The following is a 23,252-nucleotide window of genomic DNA, read 5'->3' as shown; positions in this document are numbered from 1 at the left end:
GTCCACTGTTCCCCCCTCCCCTGAATGTCCATGCAGGGGGGGCTCTGTCATCAGTCATTCAAACAAGGGGAGTGTTTTTTCTTCTTCAGGGTCCGACGCTGTTGAATTATCTACCTCTGCATTACGTCAACACACAGGTTTACATTAAACTGGTATTGTGCATCGCGTTAAGTGACTGAGGGGAGCGGATAGAAGAGACTGCTGATGTATCAGAGACTCAAACCAGGCTATAATGTTGCATTTTAGTTGAACTTTGGGGTTTTCCCTCTTTTGAACTGAACCGTGTGTGCTTGCCAAAATGTCACTAGCCTTGACTCTCTGTCTGATGAACTTCAAAGCTGAAGGTCAGCTGCTAAGTGTAGAGTCAATGACCTGACATCCTGGCGGACTCCATCTGAGATCACGATGTTGGATTGTCTCCTACAGTTACGCCTAATACCTGACAGTGACGCTATTAAAAACAGAAAATATGTGATCAACAATATGTAGAAATCATATTCGATTAAAATGGTTAGTTGAGAATGTATATGATGTACAGTGAATTAACCTCTACTGCCATGTACAATTACAGGAATGTGAGTTTTTTATAATAAACAACACAAACAAAAAATTATAAATGAATCAAATAAAGATAAAAAAGACCAGTGAGTCAAATTAATTTTACAAGTGCACAAAAAACAAGAGAAGATACAGTATTACATTTGCATTTACAATAATCCACACTATGACATGTTATATATAAACTGAAATACCCCAAACAGTACTTTGGTATACTTCTGTCTATTAGTTGTTTTCTATCGCTGCTTGCAGCTGACGTGCGACCGCGTCGCGCGCCTCGGGAAGCGCACCGCGAGCTCTCGGCGGGCACGTGCGTTCTAGGGTTTTACGTGCACGCGCGGCAGGATTAGGATCCCCGCAGCCGGTGAGCGCGAGGAGGACAGGACACCGGGATAACGACTGCGACGGGGGGGGGGAAAGAATAGAAAATGTCCAGCGTCGAGCCCGTACCGAGAAACCGGGAGATAACGGCCGCTCGAACCTCAACCGCTGAATGTTAAGTTTGAAAGTTTCATTTTTTCTTTTTTCTTTTTTAACTTTGGATGGTGTGTCGGTGAGCTCCGAGGAGAAACGTGAGCGACAGGTGAGGGACCGGTGAGGGACAGGTGTCCTGGACCGCAGAGGCAACCGGGAAGCTTTTCTTTTTTGTTTTTAAACTTTGTTAAGCTTCCTGCACGGGACCGACCCTTTGGGGAGCCATGTTGTGGAGGCGGTGGCTCGTGCTGCTGCTCTGCTGGGGGTCCACGAGGGGCGAACAGCAGCCGGCGGAGGAGAGGGACGGCACGGCGGCGGAGGCCCGTGTGGACCCCCGCAGGCAGCGGTCCCCTCCGCCGGTGGAGCCGTTGGATTTTGGGTTCGTTCCGGCCGCGGTTTATGACACCCACGCTTACTACGAGCCCGGGGCCGTGGGCGTCCTCTTCCACATGGTGCACGCGTACCTCTACGTTATTCAACCCAACTCCTTCCCCAAAGGTGAGATCATCCTCCCCGCGGCGCGCCCTTCCTTCCTTCCTTCCTTCCTTCCTTCCTTCCTTCGCATCTTCTCTCCGGGTCTAATTGCTCTCTCATGGGATCCGTTGATCCCTTCGTGTGTGTTTTCTATTAACCACACACCGTTATTGGAGTGACAGCTGCCGAAGTCAGAACTGTTCTATGCCACAAAAGCTCACCTGTCAGTCCAGCATCAGATACAGCCAGGTGGGTCCCAACCATCAGGATGAGACCCACCCAAGGGGCCCCAAGACAAAACTGAAAAATTACTGTAACATTATCTTCAGACTTTTTTCATATACTTTTCAATACTGGAACCAGACATCTGGTCTGCTGCAATAATACAATCAGCACCGTGGACATGTTGTTGTGTGATTAATCACCGGCAGTCGTGGCTGTGTTGTCATTGTAGATGTTGGCTCACTGCTTCCACAATCTAAAAACAATGTGGTAATAATACATTTCATTTTACACAGCAAACTGGCTGCCGTGAGAACTGAGAAAGAAATCTTAGTTCTTTGGATGTAAAACCTACCAAGCCATAACATGTGTTATGTATCGACCACTCGGCTATCGATGTAGCATCGTTGACCTCCTGACCGTCCTTTGTTTTACGTCATACACTAAACCACAAAGTCCAAAAAACACCGCAAACCTCAAAGAGACCACTGTTTACACCTCAATAGCTCTTTATTGTGATGACACTGAATTAAAATGCGAGGTGCATGCATGATGAAATATGCTGGTGGTGCTAATAAATTAGCAGATCAATTGGGCTCAATAGATGTCATAGCTTATGATTGATCCGCTTTAGGACACATGCTTTGATTATTAGGTTGATATCTGGTGTGTCACTTGATCAATACATACATAGTAAATGTTTTTACTCCCGCTGAGTGTAGTAAAATATAAGTATATATAGAGCTATAATCAACTTGTTTGTGTTCTCAGCTGGTGGATGATATACAGTGCAATAGGATTGCAGGTTTTAAGTTGCTGCCATTTTGGTGTCTAGGGTTAGTGCTGCTGGCTGGGTAATCAATTAGCAGATCAGCGATTAGAAGAGGCTTTCTCAGTCACCTGCATCACTGCGTAATACCTTAATCCACTGGACCATATGCTGCTACTGGCAGGGACTTTCCTCCATGAATTACTGTGGTACACACACAGGTAGAGAGCACCTGGACGTCATGCCACACACTACATGTTCATGCAAAGCCTTTTGATCCATTAAGTGCTTGTTCGTATCAAATAGGTCAGCATTATCTGTATTAATATATCTTTAAATATAGGGTTGCTTCCCCACAGGTTTGTATTTGTCCACTGAACTGAAAATATGTCTGATCTGAAAAGATTGCTGTCAAACACAAGCTTCTGGGCTATAAATACCAGTACAGGATTTACCTTTAAGAAAATACTGCAATGTTACATTGAGTTCTGTACGTGATTAATGTAAAGGCCTGAGTTTAAGGTTAGCAGAGCTGGCGGTTTGGGTCAGGCCTGAGGCGGGCTTGATGTTAAAATTGATTGATTGGTCTCGTCCAATCCTTTAGCTTGTCCATCGTTGAGCAATCTCACAATGACTCTGTGGCAAAATCTCCACAAATGCCAGTATTATTAATGTAATTGACGTTTCAGGTTTCCATCTCTCACTTTGCGACACTGCTAAAGGGTTCATTGCTGGTTTCCCGAGCGACTCTCCTCGCTCGCTCGTCCCTATTTTATCCATCTCTGCTGCCACGTTGGTTTTTTTTTTATGATGATGAAGAAGCATTTTGGACTCTTTCACTGTGTGAGGAGGCCGCGTCTTATCCCTCTGATACACACGGGGTAGATTAGAGGATTAGCATCTGCAGGGCTAATGCTAACACTGCTCCGCCAGCGCTGCTGCAGATGGCATTGTCGCACGCACAAGCGCACGTGCACACACCCACACACACACAATTGGGCAAGACAGTATGGGCATGCGCTAAATACTGAAAGTGGGTCATAGTCGCGGTATTTGTCTGTTTGCCTTAATTACTCGGGCTGATCAGGAATTAAATGTCTTAAATCAGATCACAAAACCAAATTAGTCGTCTGATAAGAATATGTGCAAGAAACAGAGGAATTAATCCCTCCAGCAGGTCAAGTGTATCATGTATTTTTGCTTTTGATCTGCATGCTACATTTCAGCTACAGTTTATCTGTTTGCGTCCTTCTGTGCACGATGGCTTTCCCGGGGGAAGCCCCGAGCGAAGCAAACAGGGAAAAAGATCACATAATCCTCTTAGATGTTTTTCTCCAGCTCACAGCAGGCTGCGTTACTTTCTATAGCCCCCGATGCCCCAAACATCCATACTGTACTTAGAGCCTTGTGTAATACAGTTAGTGGTATTTAAGGCAACTAACAGCACTGGCACTCTCAGAATATCACCCCGATGTTGAAACGTCTCAAAACCGTTTTGAATTTGTCTTGCGGTAACTTCAAAGCGTGTGGCTCTCCGCTTTGGGATCAGGGCCCTTTATGATAATTCACATTTTTTATGGCTTTTTTGTGCGTGCGTTTGCACGTGTGCATACTGTGGATCCAATGTATGCGTCAGCTTCAAATCCCAATAAAAATATATATTTTTTATTCAGAAAAATCAACAAAGGTACTTGTTAAAGCTGTGCAATCCTGAATCTGTCACGGCTGCTGCAGCAGACCCAATGGCGTTGATGTGGTGAGTTAAATCTTTCAGGTCGACACTCGGACGGTTGTTTATCTTCCTTTCGCTTGCAGTGGCGACATTTTATATTGGGTCACTGAACTAAGCTGCACGAGCTTAACTGCGCCCGGTGGCTAATGCTAACTAAGTACCCGATCAACAACAGGTGGCATCGACGTGACTCAGATGCGCTCACGTGTGCTTCACCTGCAGCGTTAGGAGAGGTGAACCACTTCCCCGCCGTCACGGCGCTCTGAGATTTCCAGGTGAACCGGTGTTTTTGGAGTTGAGGGGTTCGGAGAGAAGCGACACGAGCAGGCCGCTGCAAGAGAGGACGATGGTGTTGAGAGGATTATCCATATGGGCACAGAAGATAGCTGGAATCTCAGCTGCTTTTACTCACCAGAAAAGCTCATTCGACAAGAATTTTCACTTTTAAAGCGAGGGCTTAAAATCGTACACGATTTAGAAGCAGTTATTTTGACGGCAATCATTCAACAAAATAAGACACACAATGTCATTAAGCACTCTGAAGAGAGAGTTTCACACATTATAGCAAACTAAATATATTGTTGTGGACGTTATTTTCGTAGGATAATTAATTGACCTAATAAGGATATAGTTCAATTCATTGATCAGTTGAAAAGTAACACTTGTGATATTTACTTGAAGTTATTGTGACTCTATAACTGAAATTATAATGGAAATGTTTTCCTTCACTATTGACAATTTTCTGACATTTTAATGCCAACAGATATCAAATCAATTGGCAGATTACCCTGTGACAAAAACATAAATTGTAACCATGTGAAATGTGAGTGAGAGGATCAACAAAACAGCGTAGTTTTACAACGAGGCCACAATACCGCCTTAATTCCTTTAATGGAACATTATTAAAGAGAGGAAACCAATCTCGTCACATGTGCTTTCTCACCTCACCTGAGGGTCAGCACGTGAGCAAGCAGAAGGCAGAACAGCAAGTGTGTGTGTGTATAGATGTACATATGTGTGCATGTCTTTGGGACAGCTGGGTCAGCATGTACATGCTAAACTGGCCTCCATCTGCTGGCTGTCGTTCACAGTGGAAGTCACTGCTCCAACAGGAGAAGCTACACGACAACAGTACATTCTTAAAAGAAAAAAGCAGGACATTTCCGGCGGATGTCGGCACTTGATCATAATAATGTTCAAATGTGAAATAAAATAAAGTGTCCAGTGGATATAAATATTAAATAAAGTGCAGAGAAGATGTGCCAAAATGGTCCTTGTGGTCCCGGATGGGGGAGTGGGGGCCCGGGCTTTATTCATGAGCTTAACTGCTGACGGGAAGAAGCTGTTTTTGTGGCTGGCGGTCCTGGTGAGTTTGTGTTTGTGTGTGTGTGTGTGTGTGAGTCTCTCTCCATCCAGGTAGGCTTAGTGTCTCCTGACCCGTATAAGCACACGGACAGCTGGAGTCCCCGTTGGCAAACACAAAAGTTCAAACGGCTTCCGCCAAAACACGCAGCTGTCGGATACACGAGGAAATGCATTCGTTATAGCTTCCGCTGAAATTTAAAATATGAATCGTCATAATCTCCGTTGTGTGCTCATGAACAGATAAATGGATTTTTCACTCAAGTCAAGCTTCTCAAATGTTACGCAGGAAGTCTAGTTGATCCTGTGGGATGTTTGCAGATGAGTCGCGTACTTCCCGTAAATCACTGCAAGTGATTATGATTCCATTTCTGCTGAGTGAAAGACTTTAATGTCCACCTATCTGATTTATTTGTTTTTCAGATTTGATTGTCAAAGTCATTCAACAAAACATGGGAGGAATCAAAATAGACGAATGGAGAAAGGTACGTTTGATTTAAGAACTTAATGACAATAAGTTAAAGTGTTTGGATATTTGATTAATTGTTGATTTGATACTCGTTGAAGATCTAGCACTTTTTTGCACAATTTTAAAACGAGTGCTTCCTTGCATTGTTAAAACTTTACACGTAATTAACATTTGTAGATTGAAATGCCATGTAAAAGGAAAGAATTCACTACTGTGCTTACTGTTACCAAGCCTATTGGGATTCCCCTTGTTTGAGTCATTTTCCATCTTTCTTTCCCACCTTAACATGTGATGTTGCCTTCAATTCCGTCTTTGAAAATTTGAATTTTGCTGCCTCAAACTCACGCTGACCTTGTTTTGTTTGTCTTTATTTCCCCCTTGCAACGGCTTTGTTTTGGAATTTGTGTGTGTGTGTGTGTGTGTGTGTGTGTGTGTGTGTGTGTGTGTGTGTGTGTGTGTGTGTGTGTGTGTGTGTGTGTGTGTGTGTGTGTGTGTGTGTGTGTGTGTGTGTGTGTGTGTGTGTGTGTGTGTGTGTGTGTGTGTGTGTGTTGGTCACAGCCAGAAAATGTGGTCCTGTTACTACAGGTAAACTCCTCATGACGTTGTCTTCCTATATTACGTCTACAATGTCCCAGAAACACTTGTTTGTGAGGTGTAATGGTGATCGTACAACTCTTCTCCCGCAGTGGATCCACTACGAAGCCGGATTCCTCATATGTGCGACCGTCGGGGTCACCTTTTTGATCCTCACCCCCATCGTGGGCTTTTGTTTCTGCGTGTGTCGATGCTGCGAGAACTGCGGAGGGGAGATGCACCAGAGGCAGCGAAAGAACGTGGACTGCCAGAGAGGTTTCTACACCGCCTCGCTCATCGCCACCTCCATCTTCATCGTGTGAGTCGTTCATTTTCGGGCCTTCCGGTTTATCAACACGATGAGGATTCGGTTCATCTGTTCCCTCTTGTGTGCCTTCCGAACGTTTAGATGGAGATTAGTTGTTGGAAAGCGACGTTTGGATACGCTGAGCTCTGTTCTAGTTAAAGTGTTTGAATAAACACTTTCAACATGCGTATATTTTCGACCCAAATCTTCATGTCTTGCTAAACTTTTGAGTTTTAGATCCCAAAGCAACCAGTGCAAAATGATGGAAACACTCGAGGGGTACACACATCTTTTGGCTGCACAGTTTCTCGATTGCTTATTATATATTTATTTACACGTGCGTTCTTAAAAGAAATATTGTAACGTAGCTTCTGAGAAGCCAAACCCCGACCCAAGTCGCGTCACCTGACGCATTATCAGATTTCACAGCGCTCCCTTAGGAGGCTTTACGCAACTTTCCTCTCACGTATGTTTTAGCAGAACTTTGAAGCATAAAATCTTTGAAGCTTTCCTTTAACAAAACCGTTCACGTTGAGACTAAGGATCCGCCTGCCTCCACCTGTAGAGCAGAAGACAGGTGCGAAAGACTGAGAAATCCAATCCACACCGAGCAGGACAGTTAGCTGTCACTGATATCCCGAGAGCGTAGCGTGAGAGGCCTCTCTGAGGTCTGAATGAGAGCTTTCATATCACAAACATGGACATTTTGGAGTTTGTGGCCATTTGGAGATCTGATCAGGGTTTGTTGTTATGATTCTTTTATAATCTCTCACACAGAAGGTTCTTTCCGTTCCTCCTTCTGTCGACATTCACTCAGCAAAGAGACTTGTTTTCTGAAGGAAAAAAGGAAAGTAATAATTTCCACCTTCTGCAATGAAGCTCAACCAAAGCATCACTGCAATAATTCACCCAAAACGCAGGTTTGCACGTCATCAGCTCAGCTCCTTGATAGACTTCATCGCTGGTGGTTTAAAAACACCAAATGATTGCATCATTACCTTATCTACTATTATAATATGTAGATCCTGTATGTAGGTTAGGGATCAGGTTGTGCCCCCCCTCCCTCTGCTCCAATCTAATTGGACAGCAGGTTACATTTTTCAACTCTATACAACTATTTATGAAACGTCAATTACATTAATAATACTGGGATTTGTGGAGATTTTGCCACAGAGTCATTGTGAGATTGCTCAACGATGGAGAATATCACCCAAACGTGTCATGTGGATCTTTCACCCACATCCACCTTAATGTGGCGGCGCTGCCCCCTGCTGGTCAATTCTTCTCACTGTCTTTACTTTACTGATCCTGCATGTGTTCCAGCCTGGGAGTGCTCATCGCCTACGCTGCGAACCACAACGTCAGCACACAGATAAAGAGCACGCGGCGGCTCATCAACACCAACATCAGAGACCTGAAGACGTTTGCTAACAACACACCTGCGGTATGCACAAACACACACACACACGCACGCACACACACGATAACCCATGTTTGACACGTGTCTTCCGTTGCAGCAAATTGACTACCTGACGGCTCAGTACACCACAGCAAAGAACAAAGTCCTGTCGGACCTCGACAGTAAGTTGAATTCAGACTTATTTATTTAAAGTCTGTCACGTTGTTCCCATGTGTTTACCTACAGTAGCAACACACGACTGCAGTATTGTCATTAAACCGTCCGTCCGTCCCGTGTTTCCTGCAGACATTGGACCTTTGCTGGGAGGGAGGATCAACAGTCAGCTGGAGAAAGAGGTGGTTCCTTCACTGGACGCTGCGCTGCGCATGGCAGGAGGTAACAAACACAAATACACACACACACACTCTGCATGAGCTTTAAATTAAACTTCCTGCTCTGTTCATGCAGTCAAGACGTAGGACCAACACGTCTCATTCAAGATTTATTTTGAAACTCAAGTCAGAAAAAATGATATAAAATGGGTCAAACAAAACGTATTAAGCATTCCTTATATTGTGTAACTGAAAATCAAATTGAGCCGCCATTACAATAAATATCTATGTATGGATACGTCGCCTTTGTGAACTGTCACCACACTTGTTGTGTGATGCTACATGATTTGCTCTCATGTAGTTGTATGGCTAAAGGTAAATCCTCACCATGTTTCACTTTTCCTTTTTTCTAAAGCAAAAGTTGAGAATGCCATCAAAGGTAATCACAGCTGATCGGCTGATCCGATCCACTGTTGTGACCCGTGAAACGTCCCCTCTTGTGTTTTCTGTGGTACTTTGTCGTTGTGATTTGTGTAGCTCTGTGGCGGTTGTGTGTGCTGTGACTTGTGTATTAAACATAAATCCTATGAGGCCAACTTGTGATCCAGTTGCTCCACTGTCCTGCAGCCATGCGGGAGACCAAAGAGGCCCTGGAGAACGTCGGCTCCTCGTTGGAGGTTCTCCAGGAGGGGACGGGGAAACTTCTGACCAGTCTGTCGGGGGAGCGCTCCTCTCTCTCCAACACCTTATCAGACCCCGCCTGCACCAACGGCGCCGTGTCGCACACCTGCAACGCCATCCGCTCCACGCTGTCGCAGCTGGGAATCAGCGCCGACTTCTCCACGGTACCGAGCAACTGAAAATGAAGTGACGCGTGAGATTAGAAGTAGTAGTTGCCGTGTTTGCTCATCTTCAATCTTCACCTTTTTGTGTTCCGTCAGCTGCCGGATGTCACTCGTGCCTTGGAAAATATCAACACCGTCCTGAAGACGGACCTCAGCAACATTGTACAAAAGGTTCGCCTCTGTCTCCTGCTCATCATCATCCTGTTGTCACTTTCTTTTCACCGATCGTATTCTTAAGAAATACCTCCTGTTCCTTAAGTCATCCATTCTCTCCTCCTTTCCACCTCCAGGGTTACTCATCCTTTAATGATACACCGAATCTGGTAAAAGAACAGACTAAAAACATTGTCTCAGGTACGGAAGTGTGTGTATATGTATGTTTATTTAGTTTACCAAACAACGCATTACAATGGTTTTTTCCCTTCTTTTCAAATTAAATGAGATTAAGTCTGATTAGAGTATTTTACTTTCATACTTGTTTCTCTTGCGAACTTGTGAATGATGAAACCACAGCTCTACCTCGTAAGTCCTTCTCTGTCCCTTTTCACTTTCTCAATATGGTGACCTCTGCGCCGACGGGCCTTCTAATCTGTATTCTCTGTCATCCTGTTTGCACGTGTGTGAAGGAGTAAAAGGTATGCTGGACAAGATCGGCATAGAGATCAACGGCTTCTCAAAGATGTTCCCGGTGGAATCTTCTCTGGTCAATTTCACCATTTTCCTCACCCAAGGACAGAAAAACATAGAGTCCTATTACCCGCAGGTGGACCAGATGGATTTCTACAGGTTTGTGCGTTTCTCTGTGTACATCAATCAGGTTTTGAGAACAGAAACCACATTATCACATTATGGGAACAAACTTTCCATCTGGGAAAAATGTTGCCTCCTTCAATGTGTGTATTCGTGTTAATCAGTCTTTGTGTTAGTCGATGCAGCGTCCCCCCAGACGACAGCACTAAGTCTGCGTGTGTGTGTGTGTGTGTGTCTGTGCCGCAGGTGGATCGGCTGTGTGGCCGTGCTCTGTATGGTCGTCTTAGTCCTGGCCTTCAACTTCCTGGGGCTGCTGTGCGGCACATGTGGCTACGATAAGCAAGCCACGCCGACAACGCGAGGATGCCTCTCAAACACCGGCGGCAACCTGCTCATGGCGTATGCCACATTTTTTTTATTTCATAATTTTCCATTTTTAACCTTTGCCCTGAATGAAAGATGCATTCTGCCAGTGAATTATTGATTATGATTATGTTTCACATGCTCTTTCAGTGGGGTGGGCTTCTCCTTTATCTTCGTCTGGGTGCTGATGGGCATCGTGACCGCCCTGTTTGTCGTCGGTGGCAACGTGGAGAAGATGGTGTGCGAACCGCTCGCCAACAGACAGCTGTTCAAGGTGTTGAAAACAAACTCTTCTTTCCTGAATTGTGTCACTTTTGACTCTCCCCTTTCTCTGCGAGCGTTGTGTTTGATAACGAACTTAAATGTACGCGTCTCTGTTTGTGCTTTCAGATCATAGACACGCCATTCCTGGTCCACCCTGCCAAGAAGAACTTCCTCCCAGGGATGCTGTTCCAGAATCCAAACATCGACTTGACTTTGGGAAGCATGTACAGGTAACAGGCCAGCAGCTGATACTGTACATGATGTAAATAAAGCTCAGTGTTTGCTACAATTTAGTTTGTTGGGACTGAAAGTTAAGAAAAAAAAGCTATAAATAACATCAGCTTTATTTGCTGCATATTATGCCTCAAAGTAAAAGCAAGATAAATAATGTTAGTGCTGCTAATTACATTGGTCAATGTTTTTTTTACGTTTTTGTAATTAGCAGTTTTAAGATCGAGCTGAGCTGTGCAAAGGGACGCAAGTGAGGGGTTTCAGTGTGTGACCATTCTGTCTTTGTGTTTTGAAGGGACTGCTATGAGAACAACGGGCTGTACCATTCTCTGCAACTGGAGACAATGTTCAACATCAACACCTTCCTCAACAGAACTGTGGTAGGAAACACTGATAAGTCTGTGTCAAAGTCTGCGTGAACAGTTCAGGAAATCAGGAAATTAGGAAATCAGGAAACATTTATTAGCCAAAATATGTCAAACATACAAGGAATTTGTCTTGGCGGTTACTTATGAGCGCATATGTTTGTTTGAAACAGTACAACAGGGATCTGGCCAAAGTGTTTGAGAGTGTTCAGGTCGACCTGCAGGACATCACGCTGCTCGAGCAGGCCGGCAGAGACAGCCTCATCAACTTCGCCAACTCTGGAGTTGGACACATTGACTACGAGGCCTACCTGGCCGAGGTAATGTGTGTGTGTGTGTGTGTGTGTGTGTGTGTGTGTGTGTCTACTATACCGGTTCCACCAAATGGGGACAACAATCGGGTCCCCGCAGAGCAAAGCATTTATTTATCAGACGGTTGTCTTGTAGTCACTGTTGTTCACCTTTTGGATGTTTTTTTGTAACATGGTTATTTAATAAGCTAAATCATAGATAATTCCTATTCAGACAGCAGGAGGGAACCTACATGGTTTTTTGTCTTAGGTCAATAAGGGAGTCACTCTCGTGGATCTCCTCACCTTCTCAAGCGACCTGGAGGCTCAGGCCGACCAAATGGTGAGTGTCATCATCACCTTACCTGCAAACTACACCAACGCTGTGATGCTGCTTTTATCATTCGAATGATGAAATAATGATGTGCGATGACGCAAGGCTGCCAACCAACAGACCCAAATTTAGTGTTGGACAGCGTCTCTGGAAACTAATTCTGCTTCATGCCCTGAACGGTCTGAACAAGCGGCCCATTCACCCTGAACACACACATTAAGCCACATGTATCGTACATAGTACAAGAACTGTGCCATTTAAAGGCACACGGGACTTTCCACGGAAGGATTAGCGTTTGTATTTCTACACAAAGAAGGAATTGATTGCTTGTCCTCAAGATTTAACTGCAACAAATCGCTTCAATCCTCTGCGCATTGTGTGTTTGTTTGCTTGTTTGTGACTGTTTGTTTACAGCCTCGTGGTGCTCTGGAGAATGCACTGAAGGGGCACGCCAGCAGCATCAGACAGATTCACAGAGAACAGGTGGTTCCCATGGAGCAAGCAATGGTAATCACCTCCCATCAAATATCGTCGCTTCTATTTATTGCATCCATGGTTGCGCACACACAAGCAAATACACACAGATATGCTGCTATGTCCGAAAAAACAAACCAAAGTAAAGACCTCCTAATAGCAGGTTGTGCTCCCACACAAGGAAAAAATAAAATATATATATATATATATATTCTTTTAGTTTTTTGCTCCTCTTTACTTATTCTCTCTCTTCTTCCTCGGTTCGGTAAATGATGACAGAAATATGTCAAAGCGCGGGTAAGCCACCGTTTTGTGAGTGTCGTTGATGTCGTGACGGCGGTGATGTGACGTGGTGGCGTTTTTGTTAATGGGTCATTTAGAGACGCAGTCAATGGTTTGTTTGATAAAACCTTCCTGTTTTCGTCTCTTCAAACAGAGCACGTTGAGCCAGAGCATCAAGCAGCTGCAGAGGATGTCCAGCGACCTGCCGGTCAGGAAGCCACACGTGCACTCAACAACTTAATGGAAGCATCACATGCTTTAAATGACATAAACTCATTTGCCGCATTGCTGTTGTGTGTTAGCACACAGCCAATGACGTCTTCTTATCAAACCATGCATAAAACAGCCATTTAACTTCTGTAACTGAACACAAACAAACCGTTTCCGCTCACTTACTTAAGTGTCTCATTTGTGAAGATTAATTTCTTGCCTTGTCTGTCTCCTACAGGTCAAGGTCACAAATATCCTGAGTGCCATCGACGCAGCCGAGTACCTCATCACTCACAACGCCTCCTATGTGGTGAAACAGGTATGAAAAAGATAAATACTACACGTTGTGTCATATGAGTGATGTGGAACAATGCACACGTGGATACGTCTTCATTTTATTTCTTGCCACATTTGTGGCATCAAATGAATCACATATTGTTAATCTAAAAACTTGTTTCAATCAATTCCATAGCACTATTTTGTTTTTTAACAAGCACACAACAGCAACAACCTCTTGTATTACAAATCCAGTTGTAATTGATTTAAGCAGAAACGGCACAAAAAGAGCATTTTTTAAGTTACTCTTTTCTTTACTGTATGAAATGACTCCATATTTTATCGTACTGTAGGAATCCACACTAACCCTCCACAGGCTGCAGTCTCACGTTTGCTGACACGTTTTCCTCTGTTGGCGTCTAGGAAACAAAAGGCTACACACAGAGCTTGGTGGGATACTTCACACAGTATACGGAATGGGTAAAGAACTCTGTGAGTAAACCACCAGTTTTCTATGATATACGGTGGAGACGTCTGCTTTTAAAGTGTATGGGGCGATAACATGTGGTGAAAATTAGAGGAAAATGTCAGTAGAGACTTTGTAGGCAGAAAGGAAGAGTTTGGTTGATGAGTGCAAATTGAAAACCGAAGTCAAGGTGTTCCTTCAGTGTTGGATTTATACTTTTTTCTGATTATGGTAATTGAGCAGTAAGAGGTCACCTGCACACATAAGAGTCAACAGTTTAACGGCAATAAGTGGTGTAAAAAGGGTTTAAACCATTTGTTCAAAAGTCTTAAAGATGCGGAAAGTAGGATTTTATTTGTTTATTTTGACATTGTGGTCGGAACCCATTGGACCAGGTCTCTTCTGTAAGCCGCGTTCCAGATCGTATACCTTTTACTTTAAGTACGTACTGCTGTTGCCCCTACAAAGGAGCCTCCGTTGCACATAACATGGCACCTTGAACTTTGACCCTCTTGCTCGTATATCTGCTGCACAGAGGATTGTGGGTCAGAATACCTAGAAAAGCATGCTGGCTTGTGTGCTGATGTGGTCAAACACCCTGATATTTTTGATATACTCTGTTGACATTCTATGTGTTTGGATACACAAAATACTTTCAGGGAAACTAACTAGTTTGGGAGTAACTGTATTGTAACGCACAGTCTATACACGGCCTAAAGCTCATGCACTGGGGTGGCTCCCAACAGGAAAATACGTCATGATCGCCGCTTTGTCTGAATATTTTAAGAAGCTCACAGAGACTCTGTCTGTGCATGACGAGTGCTTCAGACATATTGTCAGTGTGATTGGATCAGACGCACGTTAATGTTTTAACGTAATGTTTTAACGTATTAACAGGGCCAGGATCTCTGATTTCAACCAGATTATTTAAACAGTTCAAGGAGCCACTTTGATTTCAGTTTACAGTCTACAATAGAAAAGGTTGAGGGGAGGTCGTCTTCCACCTGCTCAAAGTAATGGTTTCACGTTTTACATCATCCATACGATTTGTTTGTGTGTGTGTGTTTTTTCCCCCACAGCTGACTTCAGAGGTGGCCCAGTGTAAACCCATCAGCAACATCGTGGACAGCATGGAGATCGTAGCGTGCAGCTTCATAGTCGATTCAGTGGTGAGACACCCCAACACTGTGTGCGTGTGCTTGTGCGTGTGTGTGTGTGTGTGTGTGTGTTTGGTCGTGCGCTCGCGCTGAGGTGCACTGATTCATCTCACCGCCGTGTGTACAGTACATTTGGGTGAAAACCTTTGATTCGTAAACAGCTCTTTGACTGTGAGGGCGCTCTGGGTTTGTGGGAGTAATGAAGACTGTGGAGCGGTTCGGGGCCACGCGTACTGGAACAGTTTGTTTTCGAGTCGCCGACACACTCGCTCACATGCTGAGATGAGTTAGTGTCTGTTCTGAGGAGCGGGGTTACGCACACATAGATCTTCTTACTGTTTTCACTCCTGACCTGAGGAGTTGCATAGTGTTGTATTTACATATCAGCTAAATATTGTGTGTGTTTTAAAATGAGAGCACTATTTGTGCCTGGTGATGTGTAGATTTGTTGTGCATCCATATGCCTGTGTATGAAATCTTTAGGATTATCTATTAATGGGCATTATTAACACTTTGAAGACATTGGGAATAGTGCCAGATGAGTCCTGGGGACAATCCTTACATTTTTAGATTTTTGAGACCAATAGTAAACTAAAATTACCACTTTATATTTACATTATGGCTGTTCTACTTACTACTATAAAGAATCTGAAAACATCTTCTACCACTTGAATAATGAATTAATTCATCGAATGATCTTTGAAACTATTTTAGCATTAAAAATCAATTTCAGTTTAATCGACTGCAAATAGGAATATATCCAAATGTTAATTGGAGAAAACTGACCGGTCGACGTGTTTTTCAGAACACGTTCTGGTTTGGACTGGGAGGCTGCTGCATCCTTCTGATTCCCAGTATAATCTTCTCCACCAAACTGGCCAAGTACTACAGAAGGATGGACACAGAGGACGTCTTTGAGGAGTGAGTCCAAACACACGCACACGTTCTTGCAGACACGTGTGATGTTAGTTTTTTTTTTCTGGATCTTTTCCGTTGATCGAAACTAAATTAATGAATACTTTTCTTTCCTTCTCTGTCATATTCCTTTCCATGGCCCTTTGATTCTCCTCGTGTTGTATCCGCTGTCTCTCCAGCACCTCTTACCCGTGGCTCGTTGCACTTTGATGTTTGTCTGCCATTCACGCGTCCTTTCGCCCCTCTTCCCCCGCACCCCGTTTGATACGGGACACTTCGGTTTTGGATCCCTTCACTTCTTTCTTGCATCCTTTTTCGCCTAAAATCACAAGCGTGGCCTTCTTCTCCTTGCATGGATCTTCATCTCGTCGTCTTGTCCTGCGTCTTCCTGCTCGCTTTCCACTTGTATGCCAAGGATCACTCCGTCCTTGTTGCTTTGAGCTTTCTCTCTCTCTCTCTCTCACCCGCCGACCCTCGCTCTTGTGTTGCACTATGGGTAATGCAGGTAATCATGGGGTGCAAGCGTGCCGTATCCACGGTGACCTCGCTGCGGTCGGGTACGAGCGGCGTCTCTGCTTGCCGCGCTGGTAATTGGTGGAGGGACATTTTGTAGAGTCTGCAGACATTTGCTACATTTCCCAACAGATTTTTACTTTTTTAAGAACTCCCCATCTGTGTGTGTGTGTGTGTGTGTGTGTGTGTGTGTGTGTGTGTACATATAGGTGTGTGCGTGCATGTAGCTCTCCCTATTGTGACACTCTGGCCCGGTTCCCTCGGGCCTCTGCTCCACCGAGCTGCTCCGACTGGTGACCCAAAGGAACTCGTCGATGAGGTATAACTTTGCACTAACCCTCATGCAACAACGTGGTCGAACAACTAAAACCGCCATGAGAATCATTCCAACGACATCAGTCCCATTTCACCCAGGAGACCGACGCCTTCTTCCTGCTTGCTCCTGTTTTCTTCATCCTTCATCAATCATCGTCGTCTCTTTTAAGAGACGAGGTTCATTCAAAGACCGGGACTCAAAAAGAAAAAGTTACTCATGATGGAGTTAAGAGGAAGCCGACACTGTCTGCGAAATTGTATGTAGCTGTGGACCGATGAAGCATAGGTCATAGAATACACACACAGACACTTTATTTTCTTTAAGATGCGTACTCAAAGATGGCGTTAAGTAATGATACACTCCTCCTTGGTGGATTATAAATTAACCAAATATTTTTTCCGCAGGATTTTAAGGAGATATTTTGCAAAGAAAACGATTGAATAAAAGATACCATCTTGATTCTGAAACTAAGTCAATGTTTATTTTTCCACAGTGGACAGGAGACGTGGAACTGATACTTCCCCTGTGGTAAGTGCCACTCCTCACCTCAGCGACAACAGATAATATAAAGCACACTGTTTGACAACAAACAAGGCCTCTCTTTTCTAGGGTCACTGAACTTCACAGCTTTCCCGTTCAGATCTTGTAACACGTTCAAGGACTGACGGGAAGAGCGACAACAACCGGGGACTGTGTGGTGAGGGAGTCCCGCTCCCCGTTGCCCCTGCAAGCCATTTTGGCGAGGAACTCAAATGCCCGCCAACTATAATATATCAATAATATTCTCACACGCGTCCGAACGAGCACCAGCAGTCCTCCTAGTGTGTGATACTGTGCATCAGCAACTACCAGAGCAACTTTCCAGAATAGCTACTTTTACCTGTAGAGAATACATTTGTTTGTACTTAAGTTATCAATTTCTAACATGGTGACACAAGTGTACATTTTTTACGCTTTCAACCTTTTTGAAAGTTTTCTATATTTTTGTTAATGTTTGTTTTATAACACATGAGTAGTTTTTTGTCGAAGTAGGTCTTTTCTTTTCTCCGTCAAAATTTGTAATAGCTCACATAATTTTCGCTCTACAAATTTGATCGACAAGGAAATTAGGGAATAGTCTGACATTTTGGGAAACGTGTTTATTTGCAGAGAATATTGCTCAATTGTGTTTTCGTTGAATAACAAACTGTTGTTACGTTGCTACGTTTATCACGAAGACCCAAATGAAATGTAGCGACATTTTTTAGCATCTAATGCAAAGCAGCAGTCGTCCCTGGTCCTAAATGCTAACAAGTATTTTGTACTAAGGGCGACATTGTGAATAAATTACTATTTTAAGGTGATAACGTCACTAGACGAACAGGCAGGTGATCACCAAAGTCGATGCACTTCAAGCCAAGGACACCGTAAATCTGCAGTAAATCCATCCAATAGTAGTTTGGACATCAATAAAACCTCAAGGAATCCGTCAAAATCCTTAAGACTCTGTAGCAAACGTCATAGAAGACATTTCCATCCATAGAGCCAGTTTACGAACAACCACCATTTACAAGGGTGTTATACGCTGGAATATCTTTATTATCTGGATTTCTTAGAATTGTTTTTAAACTCTTTTTAACAAATAAATAAAACAAGTAAAGTTTTTACCAGAAACCGGCTAACTCTCTTCCTGTTTGCAGACTTTGTGCTAAGCTAACTGTTGCTGCAAAGCTGCAGCTAAATTGTTAGACCGCAATCTGTGTGTATGCTATCTTTTTAGCAAACTTTCAACAACAAAATGAATATTGCCCAGAATGTCAAACAAATACTTTAAACATTGAGGGATTATTACGACCTTTTCAAAACACACAAACGCAAAAACAAATATCCAAACCAGATATTGTGTCTTGGGCATTTCTCGCCAGACCCTTAGTGACCACTAGTTGCTTGAGCTGTCAGGGTTTTTTGTTTTTGTTTTTTTTCACCGTCCTTGGATCAGAAAAATAACTTCCAGAGGCCTCTGTGGTGGCAGACGCACGTACACCATTAAATAAATGATAATTCACAACTAAAGTTTGGGGTGAGGATGCAAATCAATGAATAAAAACTTCAGTCCGATAAGTCTGCTGTGTATTTCTTCCCTAAACACAAGAGACGGATATATCAGTGCCGTGTGTCATAAAAAAAAAAAGTTATCTTTTTAACTATCGTGTCAAGTGTTTCATGCTGTACAGAAACTCAAAGCCACACTGCTGTGAATGAAAAAGAACACCTGATGATATTACTGAACACACAGCAACGGGAACTGAACAACGCAGAGAACATTCATGTACCATGTGCAGATTGGAGTACATGCCGACACAGCAGCTGAGAAGAACGGTTTCAGGAAGGTCTGCAGGGAGGGAGGGAAGGGGAAGGGGGAGGGGGGGGGGGGTTGAGATGGTGTGACCTTCTACTGCATCCTATCAGAAGAGGACTACACTAGTTCTATTCAGGGACACGTCTGGTTCCGACCACATACACTTCACGTGTTTAGTTTGTCTCCCAAAGGGGAACTTTTTCCTCTCCCCCACCAGATTGATGGCTGTAAAAACAAAACTCGCCGAAAGTACTGAGGTATATTTTCTACACGCGTGTGCGACTCTATGCAGCAGCAGACTACATTGGACTTTCTCCTCAAAGGGAAGTGTTTCGTTTCTTACCCACCATTTCCCACCCATAGAGACAAAATCTATGGTTAATAATAAACAACATTGACCCTTGGTTTTTGAAAGTCCTCTTTTCAATAGTAGTCTGCCATCAGATCGCTTTGCAGCTGAGCTCCAAAGACTCGTGGATTTCTTATTTCTTTCAGCCTAAAAACATGTTGAGCTTTTTTAAGCCCTTTCCAAATAACTTCAGGCAGCACCTCTTACGGGACGTCCTCGGTCCTCTCCTCCCCCTCTCCCCATCATCAATAGTCAAAGGACCTCCTGTGTGAAATGATATAATGACTCACAACTGTGTTTCACAGTATTTGGCTTCATGTGTGAGCCCCCCATCCCCGTCCCCCCCCTCCACAGCTCCCACAAACCTGCTGACCGCATCCCCTCACCCCTCTTCCTCCTCCCTTAGTTCATGCCCACCCTCTCATCCATCACTTTTTTGGGGGGGTCTTGAACATGCCACAAAGGCTTCATGTGGTCGTTGTGTGTGTGTGTGTGTGTGCGTGTGTGTGTTGTGAGGGAGGGGGAGGGCTCAGTGGTGGAGGAGGAGGAGGAGTTTGAGGCCTCCAGCTCACCTGAATAATACCTTCTTTGTGAGCTTCAACCATATAAAGTCCCGCTCAGATGCGTTCCACCCTTGCTCACCTCAACCTTCCGAGCGGATACATACCCATCGTCCCGCACGCCCTCCCGCCGCCATGACATCCAGTTTGACAGTGGGGCTGCTGTTTCTGGCAGCAGCTGTGTGTGCGTCGAGCGCTCAGACCAACAACAGCAGCAATGACAACCGACAGCAGCAGCAACGCAGCGTCTGGGACGAGCCCATCAGATTCAGCACCAAAACCAAAGACTCCTGCACCATGGTGGTGTCTGCAGCCGGGGACTATACTCGCCTGCGTGTCTCCTGCAAAGGTCCGAGCCAGGGCCAGACGCCGGCACGCTCCTACTACTGCGACTTCCAGGGCAAGCCCAACTCGTGCCGCGCCTACAACCTCAACCCTCGCCACTACTTCACCCAGACGATGTGGGACATGAGGAAGCTGAGCCACGCCTGCCAGGGACCCAAAGTCTACCGCCCAGCCATGTGCAAGAAGTACCCAGACGAGGCCCAGATGACCTTCCTCTCCTCCTGGCCCAAGACCGCCGGCTCCAAGCCCTCTAAGACCGCCCAGGAGGCCGGCAAGCCGGTCGTGCCGGCCAAGAACAAGCCCGCCACCACGCCCAAATCCGTCAAGCCCCAGCCGGTCAAGCCCCAGCCAGGCAAGGGCCCCCAGACCAAGAGAACTACCCCCAAGCCTGTGAAGACCACTACGAGTGCCACGGAGCAGCCGGACTCCGAAGCCTCCCGCGTCGCCTCCGAGTACTGCTGGGAGAGCTTCCACGGCGTCTGCACCTACTTCATCGGCTGGTTCCAGAACTGAGGCGATGCTGCAGACACGGGTGGGTGGAAAATTAAGAAGTGAAAAGTCCGATAGAAAGTTTAGAGAGAGGTTGGCTGGAAAGGTTAGACGATGCGAGTGAAAGCCCAAAAGCATGGTGGTTAACGGTTAAGAGATCTTGATCTTGGTGCATCTTCCACAAGATGAACAAACTTTTTTCGCAAATGAGTGACAAAAAAACACTAATCTTCCCTTTGTTTCAGGCTGGCGACACCAGCGGCAGAACTCGCCTCGTCCATCTTCGACCTCCAGGATCTGTGCTGAAGTGACTCTAACACCTCGTTGGGCCTGACTCCCGACACCGCGGCATCTTCTACGAGCCGAGCCAAAATCACTCAACCTACTTGCGTACGGTTCGTTCATGATTGCTGGTGCTGTCATGATGTGTATATGTCTTTTTTTTTTTTTAATAATCTGTAACAACACACAGCAAGGCAAAATGGAAAATATGGCAGGCATTTGATTGTGTTTGTATATGATGTAAAAAAAAAAAATGCCTTCCTTGTGTCACATCAATGTTCCAACAACAAGTAAAGAGAATAAAGTCAGAGCGGAGAGATCTCATCTTCCACCTTTTTCTTTTTCGTCTCTGTGTCTGCTCTGTTTCTCGTCCCCCGCGTTTTCTTTCACACTCGCTCGTTTCAAAAGAAGGCCTTGTCCCTCTGCGTCGACCGGCTGCAACAACACGTCTGCAGGGCGGCGCCCTCTGGGACTCGTTAATGCAGTGATGATGGCGCACGGGCCGTCTGGGAGCAGCTAAGCACCTCTTTGTACGGGCCGATGAATCGGGTCTTAAGAGCTGCCGCGTGCTGGAACAGAGGGGGGGGTCTGTGCCGGAGGCCACGAGTGTGGCCTCACAGCGAGAGCGGAGCCCAGACCCATTCAAGCTTTCAAGTTCTAGTGCGGCAGGAGGAACGACAACGTGCTGAGGGGCCCGCCGACGACCTCACACAGGAGTGTGTGCGCAGTGAAGCAGTGAAGTGTATTAAAAGTGCATTTTTCTGATGCATTTATGCAGAAGCTAATTAGTGTTCAGCTAGTTTTTAAACTCGGAGGTCGAGTCTCCTCCGAAGGGTCGATTCGCAGGAGTCTTTTCTCTAATTTTTGCTTCTTTTTTTTAATAAAATAACAGATTTAGTTTATTTTACATCTCGTTCCTAAACAGTTATTTAAATGAATCCTTTTCGTTTCAAGTTTAGAGGGAAAATGCAAACTACTTATTGAGCTCCGAAACACACAGAAAACGTTAAAGCGCTAAAGACGGAATTATTAGGAATCACTATAGCACGTTAACAATCGCTTGTGTTTTAAAGTTGTACAATGTTTATTAATGAAACATCTGTCGGATAAAATGATTGGAAAAAAACATTTGAACTCTCTTAAACGTAACGGAGCAGAAGTATGAAGTAGTGCGAAAGGGGAAAGCTGAAATAAAGCCCTGAGTAAATGTAGTTCCTCTCCACCATTAATCACGTCTTCACTGTTATTCAGAGGCTGCTGGGATTCTAGTGACCACAAGATGGTGCTGCTGAGTCCACACACACACACACACACACACACACACACACACACACACACACACACACACACACACACACACACACACACACACACACAAGCCTTCATATGAGTGATGTGCTGTAATCTGATATGTAGATCAACCTCACATCAAGTACTGTTAGAAAAATTCTTAAAACAGGACATTTAATGTTTGCAAACAGGAGACGGTTATGTGCCAAGGCTACTCAAAGGTTTTCTTTTCCAGCACCAACATATGCCCCCTTCTTATCATGACATGACCAGGATCATTTGCGCTGGAAAGAGGGATAATTGCATGGGGAGGAGAGACATCAGAAGGGATGTTGTAATGAACGAGAGGCTGCACACTCCAGATGAAGACTTCCTCTAACTTCTGATTGAACCCATGAAGGAGCTCGGCGAGTTAATGTCAGGAGATCAAAGCAGGAACCAACAGAGCGTTTATGTGGAGAGGGGAAGCTGACATCTGGTGGATATGTTACTGTTTGATAGATAACTGTAAGACAGAACAAAGGAAAGTCAAATTAACAATCAAACTGTGACTAAAACAGTATATTTAACCAAACTAAATACTGCGGAAGGCTTTGAAATCAACCATTCCAGTTAGATCAAAGGGGCTTTTAACATCGTCCAGGGCCAACGCCGCAGCCTCGTCCCGTCTCCCCTGCATTTCCCCAAAGTCTGGCTTGAAAGGACACTGCCCAATATCCAAGTCCCTGTATCCTCGTCCACAACATTCTCTTTGCTCCTATTTGGATTGATTTCTCTGCTGCTGGACACAAAATTGGTTTTGCAATGCAAGCTAACGCAACATGAACGTTTTTTTGAGGGGCATCCTGGCAGCAATCTGAAGTGTCCTAAATGTGAG

At 44.7% G+C, this 23,252-nt stretch overlaps 2 protein-coding genes across 17 annotated transcripts; both read left to right on the top strand.

The window, feature by feature from the left end:
- The first annotated feature begins 820 nt into the window (after window positions 1–820).
- On the top strand, window positions 821–18,822 carry prom1b (prominin 1 b). Of its 16 annotated transcripts, XR_013468814.1 has the most exons (29): window positions 871–1,530; window positions 6,015–6,076; window positions 6,619–6,645; window positions 6,747–6,952; window positions 8,264–8,384; window positions 8,458–8,521; window positions 8,646–8,735; window positions 9,087–9,110; window positions 9,299–9,516; window positions 9,613–9,687; window positions 9,807–9,870; window positions 10,030–10,038; window positions 10,143–10,302; window positions 10,513–10,665; window positions 10,780–10,903; window positions 11,020–11,123; window positions 11,420–11,504; window positions 11,663–11,809; window positions 12,051–12,122; window positions 12,528–12,620; window positions 12,867–12,884; window positions 13,024–13,077; window positions 13,318–13,398; window positions 13,779–13,847; window positions 14,901–14,990; window positions 15,784–15,899; window positions 16,616–16,725; window positions 17,216–17,250; window positions 17,332–18,822. XR_013468814.1 is itself a non-coding variant. In XM_078109194.1 (28 exons), the coding sequence occupies exons 1-27, from the start codon at window positions 1,257–1,259 to the stop codon at window positions 17,235–17,237; spliced, it is 2,622 nt and encodes an 873-aa protein (XP_077965320.1). In that variant the 5' UTR covers window positions 871–1,256; the 3' UTR covers window positions 17,238–17,250; window positions 17,332–18,822. The 16 variants fall into 16 exon arrangements, 8 of the variants coding, with proteins under 8 accessions (XP_077965325.1, XP_077965326.1, XP_077965322.1 ...); XR_013468817.1 differs by lacking the exon at window positions 9,087–9,110; XR_013468815.1 differs by lacking the exon at window positions 10,030–10,038.
- Window positions 18,823–19,988: 1,166 nt separating this feature from the next.
- On the top strand, window positions 19,989–21,409 carry fgfbp2b (fibroblast growth factor binding protein 2b). Its single transcript, XM_040187496.2, has 2 exons — window positions 19,989–20,846; window positions 21,049–21,409. The coding sequence occupies exon 1, from the start codon at window positions 20,105–20,107 to the stop codon at window positions 20,825–20,827; it is 723 nt and encodes a 240-aa protein (XP_040043430.2). The 5' UTR covers window positions 19,989–20,104; the 3' UTR covers window positions 20,828–20,846; window positions 21,049–21,409.
- The last annotated feature ends 1,843 nt before the right edge of the window (window positions 21,410–23,252 follow it).

Source organism: Gasterosteus aculeatus, chromosome 9 (assembly GCF_964276395.1).
Source record: "Gasterosteus aculeatus chromosome 9, fGasAcu3.hap1.1, whole genome shotgun sequence".
Taxonomy (NCBI): domain Eukaryota; kingdom Metazoa; phylum Chordata; class Actinopteri; order Perciformes; family Gasterosteidae; genus Gasterosteus; species Gasterosteus aculeatus.
This window is presented reverse-complemented; position numbering and strand designations above follow the sequence as displayed.

What these genes read in the sequence shown, in the direction of transcription:
- prom1b (XM_078109193.1), top strand. Translation starts at nt 1,257, where the DNA reads ATGTTGTGGAGGCGGTGGCTCGTGCTGCTGCTCTGCTGGGGGTCCACG. An exon ending in GGCGGCAACCTGCTCATGGC is followed by an intron (nt 10,666 to 10,779) that starts GTATGCCACATT and finishes ATGCTCTTTCAG; the next exon opens with TGGGGTGGGCTTCTCCTTTA. An exon ending in ACGAGGCCTACCTGGCCGAG is followed by an intron (nt 11,810 to 12,050) that starts GTAATGTGTGTG and finishes TTTTTGTCTTAG; the next exon opens with GTCAATAAGGGAGTCACTCT.
- fgfbp2b (XM_040187496.2), top strand. Translation starts at nt 20,105, where the DNA reads ATGACATCCAGTTTGACAGTGGGGCTGCTGTTTCTGGCAGCAGCTGTG.